This window comes from Pseudorasbora parva, chromosome 11, assembly GCF_024679245.1.
Source record: "Pseudorasbora parva isolate DD20220531a chromosome 11, ASM2467924v1, whole genome shotgun sequence".
Taxonomy (NCBI): domain Eukaryota; kingdom Metazoa; phylum Chordata; class Actinopteri; order Cypriniformes; family Gobionidae; genus Pseudorasbora; species Pseudorasbora parva.
Window position 1 is genome coordinate 27,636,195 of NC_090182.1, and position 20,558 is coordinate 27,656,752.

The window sequence follows — 20,558 nt, forward strand, 5'->3', positions numbered from 1 at the left end:
TCCACCTGGACCTCCATCTTTGGTGGCTGCATCTCTGTCAATTTTCCCCAGGGCGCATACCATCAAATCGGCTACACTATAGCTCATCCTGCATGGCCTCTGGCCTTACATCTGGCTCCTCCTGCTCCAGGTTTCCCCTTGGCTACTCCCATCCTCCACTCCCCCATGCACTTATTATTCAGATATATTTTGGTTTTGTCCCTGTCCTACTCACACTCTCCCTCCTTAGTTGGACTATTCTTTTTTGGTGCGAGGACACAACTTTCAGGGGTGTTCTGTAACATGTATGTCCTTTTGTGTTCTCTGTGACCAAGTTTTCCTATGTTCTAAAGTCTCAACTCTGGCCCTCAAGGTTCATAGTTTTTTTTGTTTACTTTAGCTCCAGCCTTGATGAAACTCACCTGCCTATAAAGTTCTAGTAATCCTGAAGACCTTGATTCAGGTTCATGTGTTTAATTATGTGCAAAAATGAGCAAAACCATTAAGGAAAATAAATGTGAAGGGCCAGAGATGAGAACGCTGGTTGCTGACGTAACCCTGGTTCTCTGAATGGTGGAAGACCGCCAGAGACGGTCAAACATGGTGGAAAAGGTAGCGTCTTGCTACCTTTTCCGAGAATCGAGAATCTCATATTTATTCAGTCACACATGACTTCACCGATGACATGTCAGAAGCTATATCAGCTTCCGATTCCATCACAGTCGGTCTCTTGTCATTCTCAATCCGAGTGACCAGAGACTCTGGCGGTCTTCCACCATTCATAGAACCACAGTTACGTCAGTAACCAGCATTCTATTTCACTTATTCCAGACCGCCAGAGACGGTCAACATGGTGGAAGACGAATGTAACCATGTCACAAGGATATACACTCAAACATTCCCTGGCAATACAGCCGAACTAAAGGTAGCTGGAACCCCATTAGGTCTATAAAACCTTGTGAACGTGCAAGGTGATGCCCATGTGGCCGCTGCACATATTTCTGAGAGAGGCACACCACGAAGTGCTGCCCAAGAAGTGGCCACTGCCAGAGTTGAATGACACTTAACAGATGTAGGTAACTCACAGCCTGCTGAACAATAGGCTTCACTAATAGTGTCCACCAACCAGTGAGCAAGCCTTTGCTTCGACAAAGATGCACCTTTCCTTCTGGGCCCAAAACAGACAAAAAGCTGGTCTGTGGTACGCCATGAAGCGGTCTCCGACACATACCACCTCAACCTACGGACTGGACATAGAGCTGCCTTGTCCTCCAAGCCAAATAGGTTGGTTTGGGAACTGAGATTGTTTTGGGTTGGTTTGTGAACTGAGACAATACCTTGGGCTGAAATGCTGGGTTTGGCCAAAGTGTAACCTGATTGCCCTCTGGCCCCCATCTGAGACACTGCAGACTCACTGACAGAGCATGCAACTCACTGACCCTTCTGGCTGATGTTATGGCTAACAAAAATGCTGTCTTCATAGAGAGGCTTCTAATATCTGCCTATTCCATAGGTTCATAGTGTGTTGAACACAAACTGTCCTACACCACATGTAATTCCCACTGGGTACACACTGCCCACACAGGTGGTTTAAGATGCACGGCTCCCTTAAGAAAAGCCACCACTAGCCTATTTGCACCAATTGACCCTTGTTCTGTAGGATCCCGGAAGGTTGATAGGATAGCTACATACACTTTATGCGTGGCTGGAGCACGTCCAGCATCCAACAAGTACTGCAGGAAATCCAACACCACATTAATAGGACAATCTGGGTTGAAAGCACGATCCATGCACCAAGAGACAAACATCTTCCACTTACTGGCGTAAGTGCGATGTGTCTAAGGTGCACTAGCACTCATAACCATATTCTTTACTCTCGCTGAACACTGAGAGAGCACCTTCTCAACCCCAGGGGCCATACGCACAGCTTCAGCCTGTCCGCAAAAGGATGCCACAGTGCGCCCTCCATCTGTGACAACAGATCCTTCCGTGGTTGCAGGGTCTGAGGTGGCCCGGTTAGAGATGATAAGAGGCTGTACCAAGGCATTGCTGGCCATTAAGGAGCCACTAGAATGAGCCTGGGATATCTCTCCTGAATCCTGCACTGAACTGGGGGAAAGGCATAGAGGAGAACATCCGGCCATTCGTAGGCCAGAGCATCCTGGCCCAGTGAACCTCCTTTCTCCCACACTGAAAACCATAGCGGGCAATGTCTCGTTGTTCTGCTGGCAAAAAGGTATATGGCCGCCATCCCGTAACTCCTCCAAATTGACAGAACAACTTTCTTGTGCAGACACCATTCCCCCGGCCTTGATTCTGCATGGGAGAGTGAATCCGCCACACCATTGTAGCAACCCGGAATGTGAGTTGCTCTGACTGAAAGAAAGTGCTTGTCTGTCCACAACAGAAGCCTTCTTGCCAAATGGAGACATGATAGGGACCTGGTGCCCACTTGGTGTTTGTTTAAAAATACCACTGTGGTATTGTCTGTCTTCAACAGAATGTGTCTCCGTGACAGTTCCAGCTTAAAATATCTCAGTGTGAAAAATACAGCCCACAGCTCCAGAAGATTAATATGAACAGTCCTCAACTGTGGGTCTCACCTGCCCCGTATACCTCAGTGCTGCCAAAGGCCTCCCCACCCTCTGAGGGAGGCATCCGTGGTTACCACCTCCCTGCGTGCTTGGGGAGGTGCATTCGGCAATCCCCTTTGAAGAAATTTGTCCCCCCTCCAAAGTCTCAGAGAGGCAGCACAACTGGTCGTAACTTGAACCAGCGTGCATCGATTGTGAACTGGTGACAAACTTTTGGCTATTAGCCAGCATTAGAACGGACGAAGATGCAACAGGTCCAGCTGAATGACAGATGCTGCCACTGTGAGAAGGCCTGCTAGTCATAGAAACCTGATAAATGGCAGCTTGCAATGGACCTGGAACTTTGCTACGGTTCTTCTCAACACCTGCTTCCTGCCTTCCGTGAGGGTAGCTCTCATTACCCTGGAATCCCGTTGCATGCCCAGAAAGCACACTAACTGACTCAGAGTTAAGTAACTTTTCTGAAAATGTACTTTCATACCCAAAGCAGTGACATGAGATAAAAGACAGTGCGTGTTGTGGTGAGCTTGCTGAGGTGATCTGGCGCACAACAGCCAATCATCCAGATACAGAAGGATCAACATGCCCTCCCACTGAAGTGGTTCCAGTGCCACCTGAATGACACGTGAATACCCGGGGAGACAGAGAGAGGCCGAATGGAGAACTTTGAACCGATACGTCCTGCTCAGTGAACTGAAAAAACCTTTTGTGGTGCAATGGGCACATGAAATGGGCACCGGTGAGTAGAGGTAGGGCGAGCAGGTGGCCTGAACTGAGATGGGGATGGTTCCCTTCTTGGCAACACAAGCCAATAATCCTGTTGCGGTGGCTTGTAAGATTGCCCATGTCTATGCTGCTGTGGAATGGAATGACGAACAGGCACCCGCTGTGCAGCCAGTGCAGGGTAACTCGCACTGCGCCCAATATGTTGGGATTGGGATTCCGCAGCCCGTGCCCTGTGCTCAAGAGCCTCTTGAGCAGCTGGGCCGAAGACCTGACCAGGTACTAGAGGTAGTTGATGAAGATTGTTGGGACATACCTCTGGAAGCTTGGACTGGGCTAGCCACACTTGCCGTCTAGCCAGAATAACAAGCCCAAAAGCCCAATTGACCCCAACGCCTGCAGAAAAGTGTCAAGCAGTTCCAATGCCGTATTATCTGTTTTTTCTGTAGACAAGGACAAATGAAGTGCCAGTAAAAGATGAGTCATTGAATTTCCCACACGAGTCAATCCTGATACAGTGTTATATACACAAACCAATAAATCATCAGTACGTCTGCATTCCGGGTTTGGGCAGCGTAACTGCTGCTTAAGGGCCTCTGCTTACACAGCTGCTGCTACGCAGCTCTACAGGAGACATGTTACCGAGCCATTTTTCTTGGGCTTCAGCCATTGCCACTAAAGTGCATGCTACACGATCCGGTCTGGAAGCAGTGGCAGAATGAAATGCTGAGTAAACAACCTCAGTAAAGTCTGGACAGCCAGGTATCAGAAAATCCTCTGGTCGAGCAACCGGACGACGCAAGAGGTTCGAAGGCCGCAGTATCAGAGAAGGTAGGGCCAAATTTAACTTAGCAAAGGCCATCTTTACTGTGCTTTGCAATGAAAATGCCACTGAAGAATCAGCACCTTGAACGCTTGAGCTGCTGAGACTGAGCATGCTCAGCAGAATCCTCCTCCAAGGGTGTATAACGATCCTGCTTGTTAGCGACCAAAGAATCCGAGGCTGCTAGAAACAATGTATCCAAATCCTCCCCAGCACATTCAGCTGCTGGTCCTAACAATAAGGAATTGGGTACCGATCATGCAATTGGGTATCATTTACTTCTGAGTAGCAGAAGTAAATGATCTTGCCAATAAAACCTGAATGCCCTGTACAGCATTAGAAAGCTCAGCTACCTGGTGCGATAGTGTTGCATCTGGGGTCTGCTTACTTACTTGAAGGTCCCTCAGTTTTGCTAGCTGAGTGCTTACTACCAGTCTGAACTTTGGTCTTCACTGGTGTCAAAAAATCTTGAACGACAGGTTCAAATTTTGCCAACCTCTGTCGCCTAACTTCCAGAGGCATCAAATTGCATTCTGGGCAAGGGTCAGTTGAAACACCCTAAGATGTTCGATGCCTAGACAGACAGGGCATTAAACATGGCCATCCATAAGATCCATAGGACCTGAACATAGAGCACATGAGGCAGCCATCAGTCTATTTCTTTAAGCACAACCCTGGTCACCCAATGGGTTAATAGCAGCGACAAATATAGTACTCAACAATAAGCACGTTGAGTGGTTGCTACAGTAACTGCACGTGAACACTAACGCCCTGGTTTAGTCGCAGCTGTAACACAATTGAGTGCGATAGATAGGCACAAGCGGTGAAAACAAGAACCCTGGTTAACCAATAAGTTCTCACAACACTCACCTCAGCTCCAGTGGCCGAACACCACGTTTGTGAAGACCCTGGATAACCAATGGGTCTGAAAACAGTCCAATCCAATCCACAACTTCAAGTAATAATCCAACACAATCGCGTATCTTTGTTTCCTTGTTTCTCGAGACATAGCCACGCGGGGAGTAAATGCCAACCCAAAAAAGCACACCTGAGCGAGATCTCTCCGTGAGAATGACAAAGAGACCGACCGTGACATAGTCGGAAGCAGATATAGCTTCTGACATGTCATCGGTGAAGTCACGTGTGACTGAATAAATACGAGATTCTTGATGTGACACGCAAGATGCTACCTTTTCCACCATGTTTGATAGCAGTCTGGAATAAGTGAAATAGAACCTTTATTATATCCCTCTATGGTAATGTGTTGCCTATAGAGCCTATTTTATTATTATTAATAATAATAAAATGACACCCCCAGGTATTGGTCAACCCTTATTTTAGGGTAGGAGAACTGAAATACTAATCAATAGCCAGGTCTCCATCCAAGGATTTCTTTGCGGAAAAAGGTTTAGCGCAGCAATTTGTTTAGCGATAGCTGATGGAAATGTCAATTATTCTTCATTTTTTGCAAATGTCGACAGAAAAACTATAAATAATAGCTAACCACCTATTTCTGAATATTGCTTGATCAAGTATTTATCTAAACAGTGTTTAAAAAACACACACACACACAAAATATTGTATGTATAGGGCCCGTAATTTAGCTAATATACTATAACAAAGTTTTGTTTTAAAATTGATGAGGAAAATATGGCGCCTTCTAGAACTCAACAGCTCATTAAAAAATAAAAAAGTGGTGTCTGTCAAACGAAGGAATGTCTGTTGGGAGTTTCCAATATTGAGAAAAAGAAAGGTAAAATGCAGTACACATAGGATTTGTCAGGGTGGTTGCAGGAAGGCAGACACAGAAAAAAATAATAAAGCCAAATTAACTGTTTTAATGTGGGTTATTTCCAACCCACATCAGGCATCAACACACTAACAAAGACTGACCGGAAAAGGAGTGACTGAAAAGGAAGAGCTTCTAGAGGAACACAAGCACGGTAACCAGCTAACACAGCTGAACAGAATTAACTAATAATGAAAGTAACCTTGGTAACATAGGAGTGGAGGGAAACTGAACAAAGGAGCACAAAAAACGATTCAGAATACAAACATAAACAGATGTGTGACAATATTACGTTTGTAGCTGTGAAATTAAAGGATATGGGTTGACAAATGAAAATTTACAAAAATGACACTTGTTAATAAAATAATTGTATAAATACAATTTATTAATATATAAAATATTTATCTAAATAAAACAAATTATAGGCTAATAATAGCTACAGTCGGTTGAATCTAGACTATTTAAAAAAAAAAAAAAAGTTAAATATAGGTTACACAAATAAAACATTAACTACAACTGTCTCTGAGGGAGTTAGGGTTAGGGTGTTAGCAAAAAAAAAATCCTGGCTCCGCCACTGGTTATAGGGTTACAACAATATTGCCTGAGAGCAACAGCTGGATATTTGTTAAAAACGTCTCGGGTTACTATTGTAACCCTTGTTCCCTGAGAGGGAACTCAACACTGCGTCGTCGAGTGACGACACTCTGGGAACGCCCCCAGCGTGACGGCTCTGAAGTATGAATGAAATCAGCCACCAATCCGATTGGTGCAACGTCGTGACGTAACCAGCGACGGCGTACGCGGAAGCTATAAGAAGGCGCCGCCCCAAACAACAGACAGCCTTTGCGATGAAGCGAGCGCTCTACGTGTAGGTGTGGCGACGAGACGCAGTGTCTCGTTCCCTCTCAGGGAACAAGGGTTACAATAGTAACCCGAGACGTTCCCTATATCGAGGGAACTCAACACTGCGTCGTCGAGTGACGACACTCTGGGAACGTCAATACCCACTATGCCACACCGAGACACGCCCATCCTGGTGTGAAGCTGGAACCCAGGCACACTCAGGACGCAAGCACTCTAGCACCCGGCATAGCCGGGAGGTCCAGCTTATAAAATCTTATAAAGGTGTGTGGATTAGCCCAACCCGCCGCCTCACACCTTCAGAGTGGATGGGGTCAAACCGGCGGAGAAACGGTCTTGAAGGAACTCCAGCACTGAAGCGACTGCGCAGTCAACTGGGTCCACCCCCCTTTCTCTACACCAGCTAGTGATGACATTCCACTTTAGGCTATACAGTTTCCTCGTAGAGGGAGCCCTAGAGCTGAGAATGGTCTCAACGACCTCTTGTGGCAGACCCTCCTCTAGGTACTGTGCCCCCTCAGGGGCCAGACCCAGAGATTCCACAACTCTGGCCTGGGGTGGAAAATCACACCCCCTGCCTGAGACAGCAAATCCCTCCTCAGAGGGACCTGCCATGGGGTTCCGTCTAGAAGTGCCACAATGTCGGAGAACCAAGCTCGAGACGGCCACCGGGGTGCCACTAATAGGAGGCTGATGCCCTCCCGGCGGACTCGCTCTAGAACTCCCGGGAGCAGAATGATCGGGGGAAATGCGTACAGACGTTGCCTCGGCCACGTCTGTGTCATGGCATCCAGCCCCAACGGGGCCGGAGGCCTGAGGCTGAACCACAGTGGGCAGTGGGTCGTTTCTACGGAAGCAAACAGATCCACTTCCACTGGGCCGAACCTCTCGCACATGGCCTCCACCACCTCTGGGTGGAGCCGCCACTCCCCGGGCCTCAGCCCCTGCCTCGACAGGACATCCGCTCCCTGGTTCTGGTCCCCTGGGACATACATCGCTCTGAGAGACGACAGTTTCCCCTGGGACCACAGGAGGATCTGAAGCGCCAACCTGCATAGTGGGCGCGAGCTCAGACCCCCCTGGTGATTCAGATACGATACCACCGACGTATTGTCGGATCGTATCAGGACATGGTGGCCGTGGAGGTCCGGGAGAAAGCTCCTCAAAGCTTTGTAGACCGCCAACATTTCCAAGCAATTTATGTGCCAGGAGGAATGTTGGGGTCCCCACGAACCCCTCATGAACCGGCCTTCCATGACCGCGCCCCAGCCCGTAAGGGAGGCGTCTGTTGAAAGGATCTTCCTGCAACATAACGCTCCTAACACAGGCCCTTGGGACAGGAACCTCGGATTCTTCCATATAACAAGGGAACGAAGGCATCAGCCTGTACCCTGATCATACGGAAGGGTTTTCCCCTCGAGGAAAACCCCTTGGTTCCTAGCCACCACTGGAGGGGCCTCAGGTATAGCAGACCCAACGGAATCACGTTGGATGCTGCTGCCATGAGTCCCAGCAGTCTCTGAAACTGCTTCACAGTGCGGCTGTGGCCTAGCTTCACTCCTGAGACCTCCGCCAGTATAGAACCCACCCGTGCGGGAGACATGCTCGCTCGCATCGAGGTTGAGTCCCATACCACCCCGAGGAACGTGGTTATCTGGGCGGGTATTAACACGCTCTTGGCCGTGTTCAGTCTCAGCCCCAAGCACCTGAGATGGGCTAAAACGACATCTCGATGCCGAATCGCCATCTCGCGCGACTTTGCCATAATGAGCCAGTCGTCGATGTAATTCAGCACACGGATGCCCTGCAGCCTCATAGGGGCCAGAGCTGCATGACCCGGCAGAGCTTAGTCGGGGAGGATTTTCGGTGTGCGCACGCATTCGCTGCCCCGCCGCAGGTTGATTTCGAGGCGGCTGGGACGGCGCACGTACGCGGGAAAACGATGAGGCCCGAAGCGTTGTTAACGGCGGGAACACAGCATCACAGCATCGTTTCCCCAGAGCTGCGGGCTCGGAACGATCTCGGTTGTCCGCCCCCGGGAGGGCCAGCTCTGAGCGATCCCGCCGCAGCTAGGACCGCTTGCCAGAAGCCTTCTTCGCCTGAAGGACTTCCCTCAAGTCGCCCTTCGGCTTAGAAGACTTCTGGCGAGAACGTCGCCTCCTTTGCCAGGCTCCCTCGGGAGGGGCGCGGGAAGCGACGCTCTCCTTTTGCGCCTGCCTGTGGGCGCTGGTGGAGGGCCGGGACTGGCCACCAGAGACCTCCCTGCTGGCTACAGGAGGCCCCTGGCGGCGAGGGAGATACTGCCGGAAAGCCGCCGACTGCTTCCTCACCTCCTGGAATCTCTCGACAACGCTATTGACTGCGTCGCCGAAGAGACCCACAGGAGCTATCGGGGAATCCAGAAGGAAGGATTTCTCCTTCTCCTTCATCCCCGACAGGTTTAACCAGAGGTGCCTCTCCACGCACACCATGCCAGCCATAGAGCGGCCGATAGCACGGGCCGTCTCTTTGGTGACGCGGAGAGACAAGTCGGTAGCTTTCCGCAGCTTGGTAATATCGTCCGGAGACGGACCTTCTCCCTCATCGAGCTCTTTGAGGAGCTCAGCTTGGTATGCCTGCAGTACCGCCATGGTGTGCAGGCAACTACCAGCTCTTCCGGCCGCTCAATATGCCCTGCCCACCAGGGACGACGTGTCCCTGCATGGCTTGGTGGGCAGGACAGGGGCTTTCAGGGACGCTGCTGCCTCGGGAGACAGATAGCTCGCTAACGCCTCCTCGACGCGAGGCAGCGTCCCATAGCCAGCCTCAGCCGCGCCCACAACACACCCGAAGTCGAGAACTGGGGGTGTCGATAGGCGCGACGAGTATGGTTTTCCCCATGATTTGCACAACTCGTTATGCAAATCTGGGAAAAACGGCAAGCCCCTGCGTGGTGGCTGAGCACGCTTTTTGAAGAAGCGTCCATCCAACCTGCTCACCATCTGGACTTCCACCTCTTCCTGTGGCCAGTCGATACTGAGTTTGGCCACAGCACGTGTCAGCACGTCCACGAGCTCTTCTTGAGCGGGAGAGTGAAGAGGTGAATTCACCTGCACTCCGCCCGCCTCCAGGCTGAACTCATCTGATCCCTCAGAATCAGACAGCATCAGCACTGGGTTATCAACCTCGTGGGAAGAAGCCACAGCGCGGGCTTCCTCACGAGGCGGAAGAGCGTCTGAATCATCGGACGAGGATTGGGAAGATGCCTCAGCATGCCCGCCTCCCGTCGCGAGATCCAGTTGTGAGCCCCAGGATCTACGCCGCCGCGCTGCCTCGACAGACGCGGGACCAGACCCACGGGGCTCGCGAGCCTGACCGCCTTCAGTGAAGACGGCCAGCCGTGAGCGCAGCACCCGGAGCGGCAGCCTCTCACACTCGCTGCAGGCGGCACCCTAAAGCGCCGCCTGAGCGTGCTGCGCTCCGAGACACTGCACACACAGCTGGTGTGTGTCCGAGCCCGTAATGAAGCGTGGGCACGGATGACCACACCTACTAATTTGCTCGCTTGCCATGCTTTGTTTCGAAAGGGACTGATATTCAGACAGACAACAGTAAATAGACAAACAATATTCACACAGAGCGCCTCGCTGAAGAGCAAAGACTGTCTGTTGTTTGGGGCGGCGCCTTCTTATAGCTTCCGCGTACGCCGTCGCCGGTTACGTCACGACGTTGCACCAATCGGATTGGTGGCTGATTTCATTCATACTTCAGAGCCGTCATACCGCAGAGCGCGCTGGGGGCGTTCCCAGAGTGTCGTCACTCGACGACGCAGTGTTGAGTTCCCTCGATATAGGGAACTAGATAAATCTGTTTGCTGGTGTGTCTGGTGTGATGTTTTCAATAAATGTATTTATTTTTTCTGCATGAAAATGTCAAATATTTCAATTTGTCCGCTGTGGTATATTAATCTGCAGTTAAATTAATCATTTAATAAAAAAAATTTCCAAATGTTTTATTGTTATATATAATGTCCGATTTAAGCAGGGTGTTTATCTTCATCATATTGCGTACGTGTATATGTACTGCCAGAAGAATGCCAAATCATTGAATGCAGGTGTTCAAATCACTTGCCACAAGTGTAGCCTATAAAATCAAGCACCTACACGGAGACTGCTTCTACAAACATTTGTGAAAGAATGGGTCGCTCTCATAACTAAATAACAACTTATATAGCGATTGCCGATTTTAAACCGCCACTTCGTGTATCTGTGTATCGACTCAGCGGTTCATGAATCGTGATCATGAATCGATACATTGATTAACGGTTCAGTTAACAAAGCTTTAGTTGTTGTTGTTTTTTCGCACAAAAACTATTCTCGTCGATTCATAAATATTTATTGTAGGACCACTGTAGTGAGATGGACTTTGTAACAACGTCTTTAGTGCCTTTACTACTAAAAGGTTGTTTTTGTTGTTTAGCTTGGCTTGGCCCATTATAGTTCCAGTGAAAGGAACACTTAATGCTTCAGCATACCGAGACATTTTGGACAATTTCATGCTTCCAACTTTGTGGGAAGAGTTTGGGGATAGCCCCTTTTTGTTCCAGTATGACTGCGCACCAGTGCACAAAGCAAGGTCTATAAAAACATGGATGAGCTAGTTTGGTGTGAAGGAGCTTGATCGGCCTTCATAGAGTCTTGACCACAACCCAAAAGAACACCTTTGGGATGAATTAATGCAGAGACTGTGAGCCAGGCCTTCTATTCCAACATCAGTGTCTGAGCTCACAAATGCACTTCTAGAAAAATGGTCAAAAAATCCCATAAACACACTCCTGAACCTTATGGAAAGCCTTCCCAGAAGAGATGAAGCTGATATAGCTGCAAAGGATGGGGCAACTCCATAGGAATCCCGGATGGGATGTCAAGTTCTTGTGCATGTCAAGGCAGGCGTCCCAAAACTTTTGTCAATATATTGTATAGAAATTGTGATTTATAAAGTCCAATTAAGAGAAAAAAAAGTCAGCTCATGCGTGATTTTGTGAGTTTTATATATTGCAATTTTTACTTAATTTCAACAGCCATATGTCACTTATTTCACCAAGACATGGTGATTACTTTTGATGACTTTTGACCTAACTTGTTTATCACTTCGACTTGAATAAGATAATATATATTCCAATCTTTATTATCAACAACATGAAGTGCAGTTGGGGGAAAAGTTAAAAGTGAAATGATTTCTGTAAATCCGGTGATCAAAAGCTGTTTGGTCTCGGCTTTCAGTGAGGTGGCTAGTCTGTGTATATACAATTCCACAAACCTTGAAGACCTTCTGAACGTATATAAGTAGACTTTTACAGAAAAGAAAATTTAAAAGATAACAAAGAAGTAGAATCAGTGAGTTATGAATGATTTATTAATTATGAACGTAATCCAGATTACATGTAATCAGTTACTAGCACTGATTATGAGCTAGTAGAACTTTTATTTTGAAGGGCGGCGAGACTCTTCATGTTTATGTTTTCCTCACTATTTCCGGTTTCATTATTTCCAAACCTTGTTTTCTGATATATTTAGTAAAGCTTGTCACAGTAATACAATGAAAACGGTATTTGTAACCGTCGGGACAACAAGTTTTGATGATCTGATTGGCACTGTGACTTCAGAAGAGTCTGTAAAGGTAACAAAACCATTACAAATAGTAACTCCAAAGGATTATAAACAGCAACCAGTTAGATTTTAAATTAAACACACGTAACTTATATCCTGACTCACTATGGTGACTTATGTTTGTGAATGAAGGCATTAATTCACCGCGGTTACACAGACATGGTGCTTCAGGTTGGCAGAGGTTCAGTCGTGCCTGATCCAGACAGCTGTCCGGGGCTGACACTTCAAGTGTTTCGCTTCAAAGACTCAATCGCCGAGGACATGAGACAGTCAGATCTGGTCATCAGTCATGCGGGTGGGTTAAAGCTCCCTTTGCACCAAACAATACTCTAAAATGTAGTTCTGTTACAACATAAATGAGGTATTCTTTTTGAGGCAATCGAATCAAGGGAATACGTTAGATCTGTAGGTCAAATCATCAGAATTGCATGTTTCTCTGCAATAATTGTGTCTGTAAACAAGGCGTGCAAGGGGGTCAGTGGGAAAGTTTAGAGACAATTAGTGTAAAAAATAATTATTAAAAAATAAGAATAAACTACATCAATGAATTGGTTATAAAAAACATTGGTTATTGTAAATCAATAACTTGATCAAAATAAAAAAGAAATTAAGTTGACTAAATTAATTTATTCAAGTAAATTAAAAAATATATTAAATTAAATATGTAAATGTAATGGGTGGAGAGAACTTAATAATGTAAAATCTTAAAATAATATTTTACAAAAAAAAATTAATTTAGGGGTTTATGGCATCTTAAAGATTACAAACACCTCATCTAATGTAATACTTTTTTTTGTAAATTTAATAATAACCTATATATCAAAAAGTTGAACCCAGGTTAGAAGTGAGTTCTTAATATTGATTCTATCCCCATTAGGAGCAGGAAGCTGTTTGGAAGCGCTCGGAGCAAATAAAGCTCTCCTCGTGGTGGTCAATGATAAATTAATGGACAATCATCAGCTGGAGCTTGCAAAGCAGCTGCAGGCAGATTCACATCTTCTCTACTGCACTTGCAGGTTTGTTTTATATGAGAAATCATTCATTTTCTCAAACATTTTAAGTGCAGAAGTATTGGTATGTGACTTTTGATGTGTTTTTACCCGTTATCACAGTACCCTGCCTCAGACTTTGAGGGATATGGATCTGTCTGCTTTGTCAACCTACGTGCCTGGTCAACCGCAGAACTTCGCCAACTTTTTAGATAAAGCCGTCGGACTTGTTTAAGTGATGTCTTTTGAACCGTGACAATTTGGGATGAACCTGTTTCAATGGAAATACCTGCACTGGACCCTCGGGAATGTAATGGTTGAGAAGACTTGGTTTTTCCAAAATAATAACAGACCTTTGATGATGCACTAAAATCATTTTGGTGAGAGTCATATTCAGCTGTATTAACTAGTTCTGTCTTTTTTGACAAATATAAAAAAGTCAATTGTCAAAACTGAAAAGGGTATTATTGTGATAAAAGAACACAGACATAACATTATATATTTTTATTTAAAAACTTCAGATCACAGTAATTAATAATAAAATATTTGCTAACACTTTATTTTACAATGTCCTTGTTACATATGTTAAATGTACTTAGTAAGTACAGTAAATTATGTTTTTTATTTTAAAAAAACATAATTAACCCTCAACCAAACCCTAATCCTACTCTAACATTATAGTAAGTAGGTACATGTTTTTAATTAATATTACTGAGTAATTAAATATATAATTGCACTGCAACAATGACTCCTTAAAATAAAGTGAGAATAAATATTTTATATATTTTTTTATATCTTTTTTTTCCCTCTCATGACATCTTTTAAGTGACAAATGAAACTGTCAGGTTGTTCATTAAGATTTATTCTTGATGAACCGGAAGTTGTCAAGGAAACACGCTGTAATGAACATCCTGTGTAGTATTAGACCACAGTCATTTGTTGCTTAGACGCTTAGAGGAGAGCATGACTTACATTCACTCACCGAGACTATATTTTGGGCTTGTGTTCTTAATTCTGTCCTTTCAACAATGCCTTTCAGAAGCTGCCCTGAGTGAGTATATAATTACACACAACATTGTACTGCTTAGTGTTTTTGTGGTTAGGGGTGTTATAAAGGTACACAAACCTTTCTGAGTTATCACAAGATTGGGATTATAATTCTCACCGAACAATACTGTTGGCAAAAGAGGATTCTGATTAAATGTTTGCATTTAGTTTTTGTCTTCTAAAAGACAAAACGTTTGAGAGATCAGTTCGGATGGTTTTAGTGGGGATTTCCACAGTCATTTGTGTGTGTATGATGGTTATGATGATGCGCGTGGGTTACGGGAAACTGAAGTTCAACAATAAAAAAGTAAAACCTTGTAGAGGAATTTTATTTATTTGTGAGTTGTTACACAAATATTTTTGGTAACATGTTGGCCTGTGTAGGTGTGAAGTGTAAGATCATCAACTATGAGTATGTGGAGTGCATCTGGCACCCAAACACATCAGCAATGAACTACACCTTCAGCAGTGCGTAAGTTCCTCAATACATCTGTGAATTTAAGTGTATGTTTTGTGGTAATAATTGATGGGTGAGAAATAATAAAGAATTTCTATTTACTTTGTCAGATTTGCAAACGACTCATTGCTTGACTGTCCCGAATACGTCTTGGAGCACAATTATACCGTAGGCTGCAGAATTCCTCTCAAAAGCCCTGATCTGGATCACAGGTTTACAAAATTTAAAACGGCTGTATTCACTGAAGGAAATCACACTATTACAGTTTTTGATTCTCTCCAGAGATATGGTAAGAAAACAAACTGATTAATAATGTTCAATGGTGTGTTAAAAGATACTTGTGAATCTAGACTACCGTTCAAAAGTTTGGTAGCAGTAAGACTTTTTAAAATTTATTTTATTAATAAAGTTATCCAGCAGGCACGAACCAATAAATCATTTGCATTCAATGATTTACAATAAATGAACCAAAAGTGACAGTAAAACGATTTATAATGTTACAAAAGATTTTTAAATGCCATTCTTTTGATATTTTAAATAATCTTGAAAAATATGTTTTCAACTGATAAGAAATGTTTCTTGCAAATCAGCGTATTAGAATGATTTCTGAAGGATCATGTGACTCAAGACTGGAGTAATGATGCTGAAAATTCAGCGTTGATATCACAGGAATTAATTACATTTTAAAATATATTAACATAGAAAACAGTTAAATAAATTATAATTATATTTCACAATATAATTGTTTTTAGTAAAATAAAAACAACTTTGGTGAGCATAAGCAATTTCTTTCAAAGACAATTTTTTTTTACCAACCCCAAACTTTTGAACGTTAGTGTATATTATTAATATACATAATTTCTTCACCTTTAGTTAATTATATTTCTTTGTGTATTTCTTACTTCTGATTGGGCAGTCATCATATTCTTTTTCCATTTTTTCCATTATGACCAACAAACTGTGGGCTATAAATGGTTATTGTGTCAGAGAAAAGATTTCTGTGCTAGTTCTGTATCTCTCATATCACTCTCTTACTTCTCACTTAATACAATAATTAAACTCAAATCAATATTTATATGTCAACTTTTTATTTATTAGGTTAATAACAATGTTATAATTGAAAAAGATCCTCATCAACCGTTAGGATTTATTTTGTTATAATGACTCTATCCCTTTATGTGTTATATTAGATATATTTAATGAGTCTGTTGTAAATTATCTGACATAATCTGACATTAATTTGTTTGTAATTGAACATATATTTGTTTAGTGCTGCTAAATCCACCCAATAACCTCTCATTGATATGGAATGAGAACAAAAGCACACTTTTACTACAGTGGAACAGCAGCATAAAAAAATGTGTTGTCTATATGGTGCGCAACCAGAATGACCCAAGCCAGGTGAGACACGAGATACCATATTATGACCATTTTACATTCATACCACCTGTCTCATCTTCATCTCTCTTTTTTTTTTGCCAGACAATAAACGTGACAGAAACGTCATACAGTCTGTCTCAGGTTTCACAGAAAAAGCACTATGTTTTCCAAGTCCGGAGCTCTGTTGCTGTAAACTGTGGTCCTTCAGATTTGTGGAGTAACTGGAGTTCTCCAGTGGAGTGGGGCAGTGCAGGTGGGCTACTAATGTGACATTGTGGGACATGGAATGATTTGCTGCCTTTTTGTTGTCTTACCTTTTCCAATCATGCTTCTCTGCTATCTAGAGAGCAGCAAAGGCACATGGCAGGGGTTGTATGGTATTCTGTCAGTCTTTCTGCTGTTCTTGCTGGTCTTGTTTTTGTGCTATTGTGAGAGGTGAGAGACGTTTCAGTCAGTATGTTATTATTTACTTTTAATAAGACTTTATATTCTATTTATATGTAGGTAAATGTAAGGGAATTTATTTGATTTGTTTATTGTATTAATTAATATAATGTAATAATACAAAAATCCAATCCATATTATATAGGGAAAGGATCATCTTTCTTACAGTTGCGCCTGACCCTAGCAAGAACCTGCAGGATTTGTTCTGTAAACATAATGGAAATGTCGAGGTATCCCTTCTTTTTACGCTGTGTTTCTGTGAGGTCATCATGAGTAAGTGTGCTTTGGATGCTTTAAAACCCTCTCAATTTATTCTCAGAGCTGGGTTCACATCTCCAAGGAGCTGAAGGAAGCCTTTGAGCCAGACTACACAGAGCCGTCCTGCGACGTGTGTGAGGTTACGCCCTCTTGTGACGCCGGTCCAACACCTGTGGCCAGTCCTGCTTCTCAAACTGACGAGTGTGATGAGCCAAACGCTGCAGAAGAGCAGAGCTCATAAGCCAAAGTGGTGTTAACCGTCCACCTGTACTGTCATCTCATTATTGCGGTGCATGCTACATTTTAATGTCTGTTTTGTGAAATATAATTACAATTTAAAATAACTGTTCTCTGTTTTAATGTATTTTAAAATCTAATGTATGCTTGTGATGTCAAAACTGAATTTTCTGCATCATTACTCCAGTCTTCAGTCACATGATCCTTCAGAAATCATTCTGAAATCATGCTGATGAATAGTGCTTTATAATATAATATTGTTGGGTGTGCATTATAACTGTAATTTTTTTACAACAAATTTGGTTAAATTAATATATTAATTATACAACACACATCTGAATACCTCTTAAGCAAACATGAACATGAGCTGCTCCGGAGCAGAGAGTGAGTTGCTATGAGCTACTTACATATCCTGAAAGTTACCAATGTTTTTGGAACCGAAAGTTGAGGTTATCCGCTTACTTACACTTAAACATAGGGTGAATTCAGGGTGATTGAGACTCTTTTTCCCAGTCATCTTAATGGCAAAAAGCGTCCCAATCACCCTGAAATCGCCCTACCTGTTTGTGAGGGGACTGCCTTCTTAGATTGTTTATTTTGAATTAAAGTGTTAAACCTTTGCTGGTTCCTGCCGATATCTACATACCTCATTACACACAGAGACATTTATGTAATATGCAAGTATATAATATTTACTTGTATGTACAATATGTAAGTGTTTTATATAACACATTTGTACTTACTCAATTGTTTTTATCCAGTAGGCTACATTTATTTTTGTAAAATGCTGTTGGACGTAGGCTGAAAATTCTTGTCATGGAAGAGCAATGAAGATATGTGTTAGAGAAAGACATAATAGTGTGTGTAAAAAATGAACAAACTGAATTTTAGGCTTATGTAACACGTTTATTCAAAGAAAGAAATAATAAATAAATAAATAAATAAATAAATAATGTACTGTATGAATACAAATATTCATTTTCTTTTTGTCATTATTGAATTTTCCCAGTAAAACATTTTTACGATGTTTATTAACAAAGATTCGGGAGGAGGGCTTTCAGAAAATTGACACAGGTGGAGAGCACTCAGCTAATCAACAAGAGGTGTATATATACACGCAGCAGTCTTACCTCTGTTCTGTTGACAGTTTATCAGCATCCCTCCTCCACCCCTAAAAAATTAATTCGAGCCAAGTTCGAGCTTGAATCCGCATTTATATTACTCTATATAATTATATGTAAGTGTAAACTCGTGAATACCTACTCTGAATCTGTATTTACAGTAAAAAGCCCAGTGTGATCCACAAGAGCATTCAGCTAGACAAAACTGACGTTGTATAGAAAAGAAAGCAGTGTCAACATAATTAAAACCATGAAATGTGTATATAACAAATATTTCCATGGTGAAAACATTTTTAAACATTTTGACCAGTGTGACTCACAGAAACACTTCTAATTTTGGGGGCATTGGCCAATTCACTGACACAATAACTAGGTTTTGAAGCACAAATTAAATGTTTTGGGTGAGTAACAGCTTTGCAGACATGAAATAGAGTTGTGATCTTCCAGCAAACATTTGTGACAATTGAGCTTACAGTTCAGAGAATGTTAAGTTTTGAAAAATGTGCATGAGAATGTTAAGTTTTTGAAAAAAAGCGATTGAGAAAAAATGTAAAATCCTCGTGTGACAGCTTTAATTTGTTGGGTATGCATGTAATATTTAATAAAAGTGTTTTAAATTTGGTAACATGTTAAACAGATATACAATAAAACCTTTTGATTACATTATGCTATTGTTGATTTTCTTGGCCATGTTTTTCTTTGTCTTGCTCTGATTCCGAGTCATTGTGACATCATCACAGTCTTGATGATTATGTTACTCTCTGTCTGCTGTGTCACTAATTTGTCAGCACAGCCACAGCAGACAGCATCTTAAAAACTCAACAGCAGACAGTGAGGTGTCAAGCTCTTTTCAGCCGCAATGATTATTTACATTAAACATGGAGGTAAGGATCACAGTTATTAATCAACTTGTTTAAATACCAGTGAAATAAATGCATTGATTTGTTTTAGGCCTATATTGCTTAGTATCTTACAAAATTGGATTTGGATTGCATCTGTTTATGTAAATGAAATGGAGCTGATCAATGTCATGTTTGTGTATTTAGATAATGACCAGTTCATGGTCAACGGCAATTGTCCAGTTGTTGTCCTAATGCAGTACATAAAAACCAGGGTGGGACTTGCTGAGTCGGGTATGTACAGCTCTCCCTCTTTCAAAACTTTTTCCTCACACATCAAGAAATGTGGATAAGCAAAGCCAGTCAAACCATCTCGTATGGTTTAGGGCACTTTCATTGAACGGAATCTTAAATATGATTGTCCTTTTGAGATACTTTCAGTCACGTCGTTCAAATTCTGAGTGAACATGCCACGTCAACAAAATGTCTTGTCTTCGTAAGCGTACCTGAGAGTAGGTCAAACTGGCTGTACTTGACATACTCTACCCAGGTCAGAGGAGGTTAGTTGGGTGCTCCTTCAGACCCGGCGTGACCTGTGCAGGAGGTCACGCATCTCAGGCGTTAATATTTCACACTCTCCCTTAGCACATACTCCTACAACGGTGTCCGATTACATCTGTGGCATGTTGTAAGGGACATTACCTGGGATTAGCCCATCACTAATGGAGTGTTCATTACCACTGTCATTAACACTGTCCTCCTCCCTAATGCGTCTATCCAGGCTAAAATGTTGTACAGAGACAGTAAACACGTATTATATGACAGTTATTACACGTGTGTGTGTTGTGTGTGTGTGTGTGTGTGTGTGTGTGTGTGTGTGTGTGTGTGTGTGTGTGTGTGTGTGTGTGTGTGTGTGTGTGTGTTTCAGAGCTCATAGACCTGTGTGATGAACGAGGAGTGTTGAAATTCCTCTTTCAACCCCAGAATTCACTTGAGTCTGCTTGTGGACTGCTAAAGGCTAGAGAGTCATTCATTGTTTGCGTCATAAAGCGTGAGTTTAATTTTTTTGCCTGATTTTTATTGATAACCTGAAGAGAATAATTGGTGTTTTTTGAAAGTAAAAATCATGGGTTTTTCACTTAACCATAAAATTGTACCCAGAAGTGAGCAAAACCTGACAAAATCTTCAAAAGAAAACCCTTCCTTTGGGGACCTCATTTGTAAAAAAAAAAAAAAAAAAAAAAATATATATATATATATATATAAAATGTAGACTTTTTTCCATGATGGGTAGGTTTAGGGTGTGGGTTCCGGGTTAGGGTTAGGTTATAAAATGTGCATTTATCCGTATATAAAATGCGTGTGTGTG

General features: G+C 43.0%; 3 protein-coding genes across 5 annotated transcripts in view; all 3 read left to right on the top strand.

Annotated features, from left to right (window-relative positions):
• Window positions 1-12,271: 12,271 nt before the first annotated feature.
• Window positions 12,272-15,016, top strand: zgc:92907 (uncharacterized protein LOC436733 homolog). 2 transcript variants are annotated; one of them, XM_067457687.1, is made up of 4 exons: window positions 12,272-12,427; window positions 12,550-12,712; window positions 13,295-13,433; window positions 13,530-15,016. In XM_067457687.1, exons 1-4 carry the CDS (start codon window positions 12,347-12,349, stop codon window positions 13,639-13,641), a joined length of 495 nt encoding a protein of 164 aa, XP_067313788.1. In that variant the 5' UTR covers window positions 12,272-12,346; the 3' UTR covers window positions 13,642-15,016. The 2 variants fall into 2 exon arrangements, with proteins under 2 accessions (XP_067313788.1, XP_067313789.1); XM_067457688.1 differs by having other exon boundaries at window positions 12,291-12,427; window positions 12,575-12,712.
• On the top strand, window positions 14,362-18,156 carry il2rgb (interleukin 2 receptor, gamma b). Of its 2 annotated transcripts, XM_067457686.1 has the most exons (8): window positions 14,362-14,457; window positions 14,838-14,925; window positions 15,021-15,199; window positions 16,181-16,311; window positions 16,393-16,543; window positions 16,635-16,725; window positions 16,880-16,964; window positions 17,054-18,156. In XM_067457686.1, the coding sequence occupies exons 1-8, from the start codon at window positions 14,370-14,372 to the stop codon at window positions 17,231-17,233; spliced, it is 993 nt and encodes a 330-aa protein (XP_067313787.1). In that variant the 5' UTR covers window positions 14,362-14,369; the 3' UTR covers window positions 17,234-18,156. The 2 variants fall into 2 exon arrangements, with proteins under 2 accessions (XP_067313787.1, XP_067313786.1); XM_067457685.1 differs by having other exon boundaries at window positions 16,181-16,543.
• A 997-nt stretch (window positions 18,157-19,153) lies between these two features.
• The window catches only part of c11hxorf65 (chromosome 11 CXorf65 homolog), a 3,350-nt gene continuing 1,945 nt past the window's right edge, over window positions 19,154-20,558 (top strand). Inside the window, exons 1-3 of the mRNA XM_067456595.1 lie at window positions 19,154-19,234; window positions 19,397-19,483; window positions 20,118-20,240. Coding sequence (XP_067312696.1) covers window positions 19,210-19,234; window positions 19,397-19,483; window positions 20,118-20,240 — 235 coding nt within the window. The 5' untranslated portion in view covers window positions 19,154-19,209. The remainder of the gene's footprint in view (window positions 19,235-19,396; window positions 19,484-20,117; window positions 20,241-20,558) is intronic.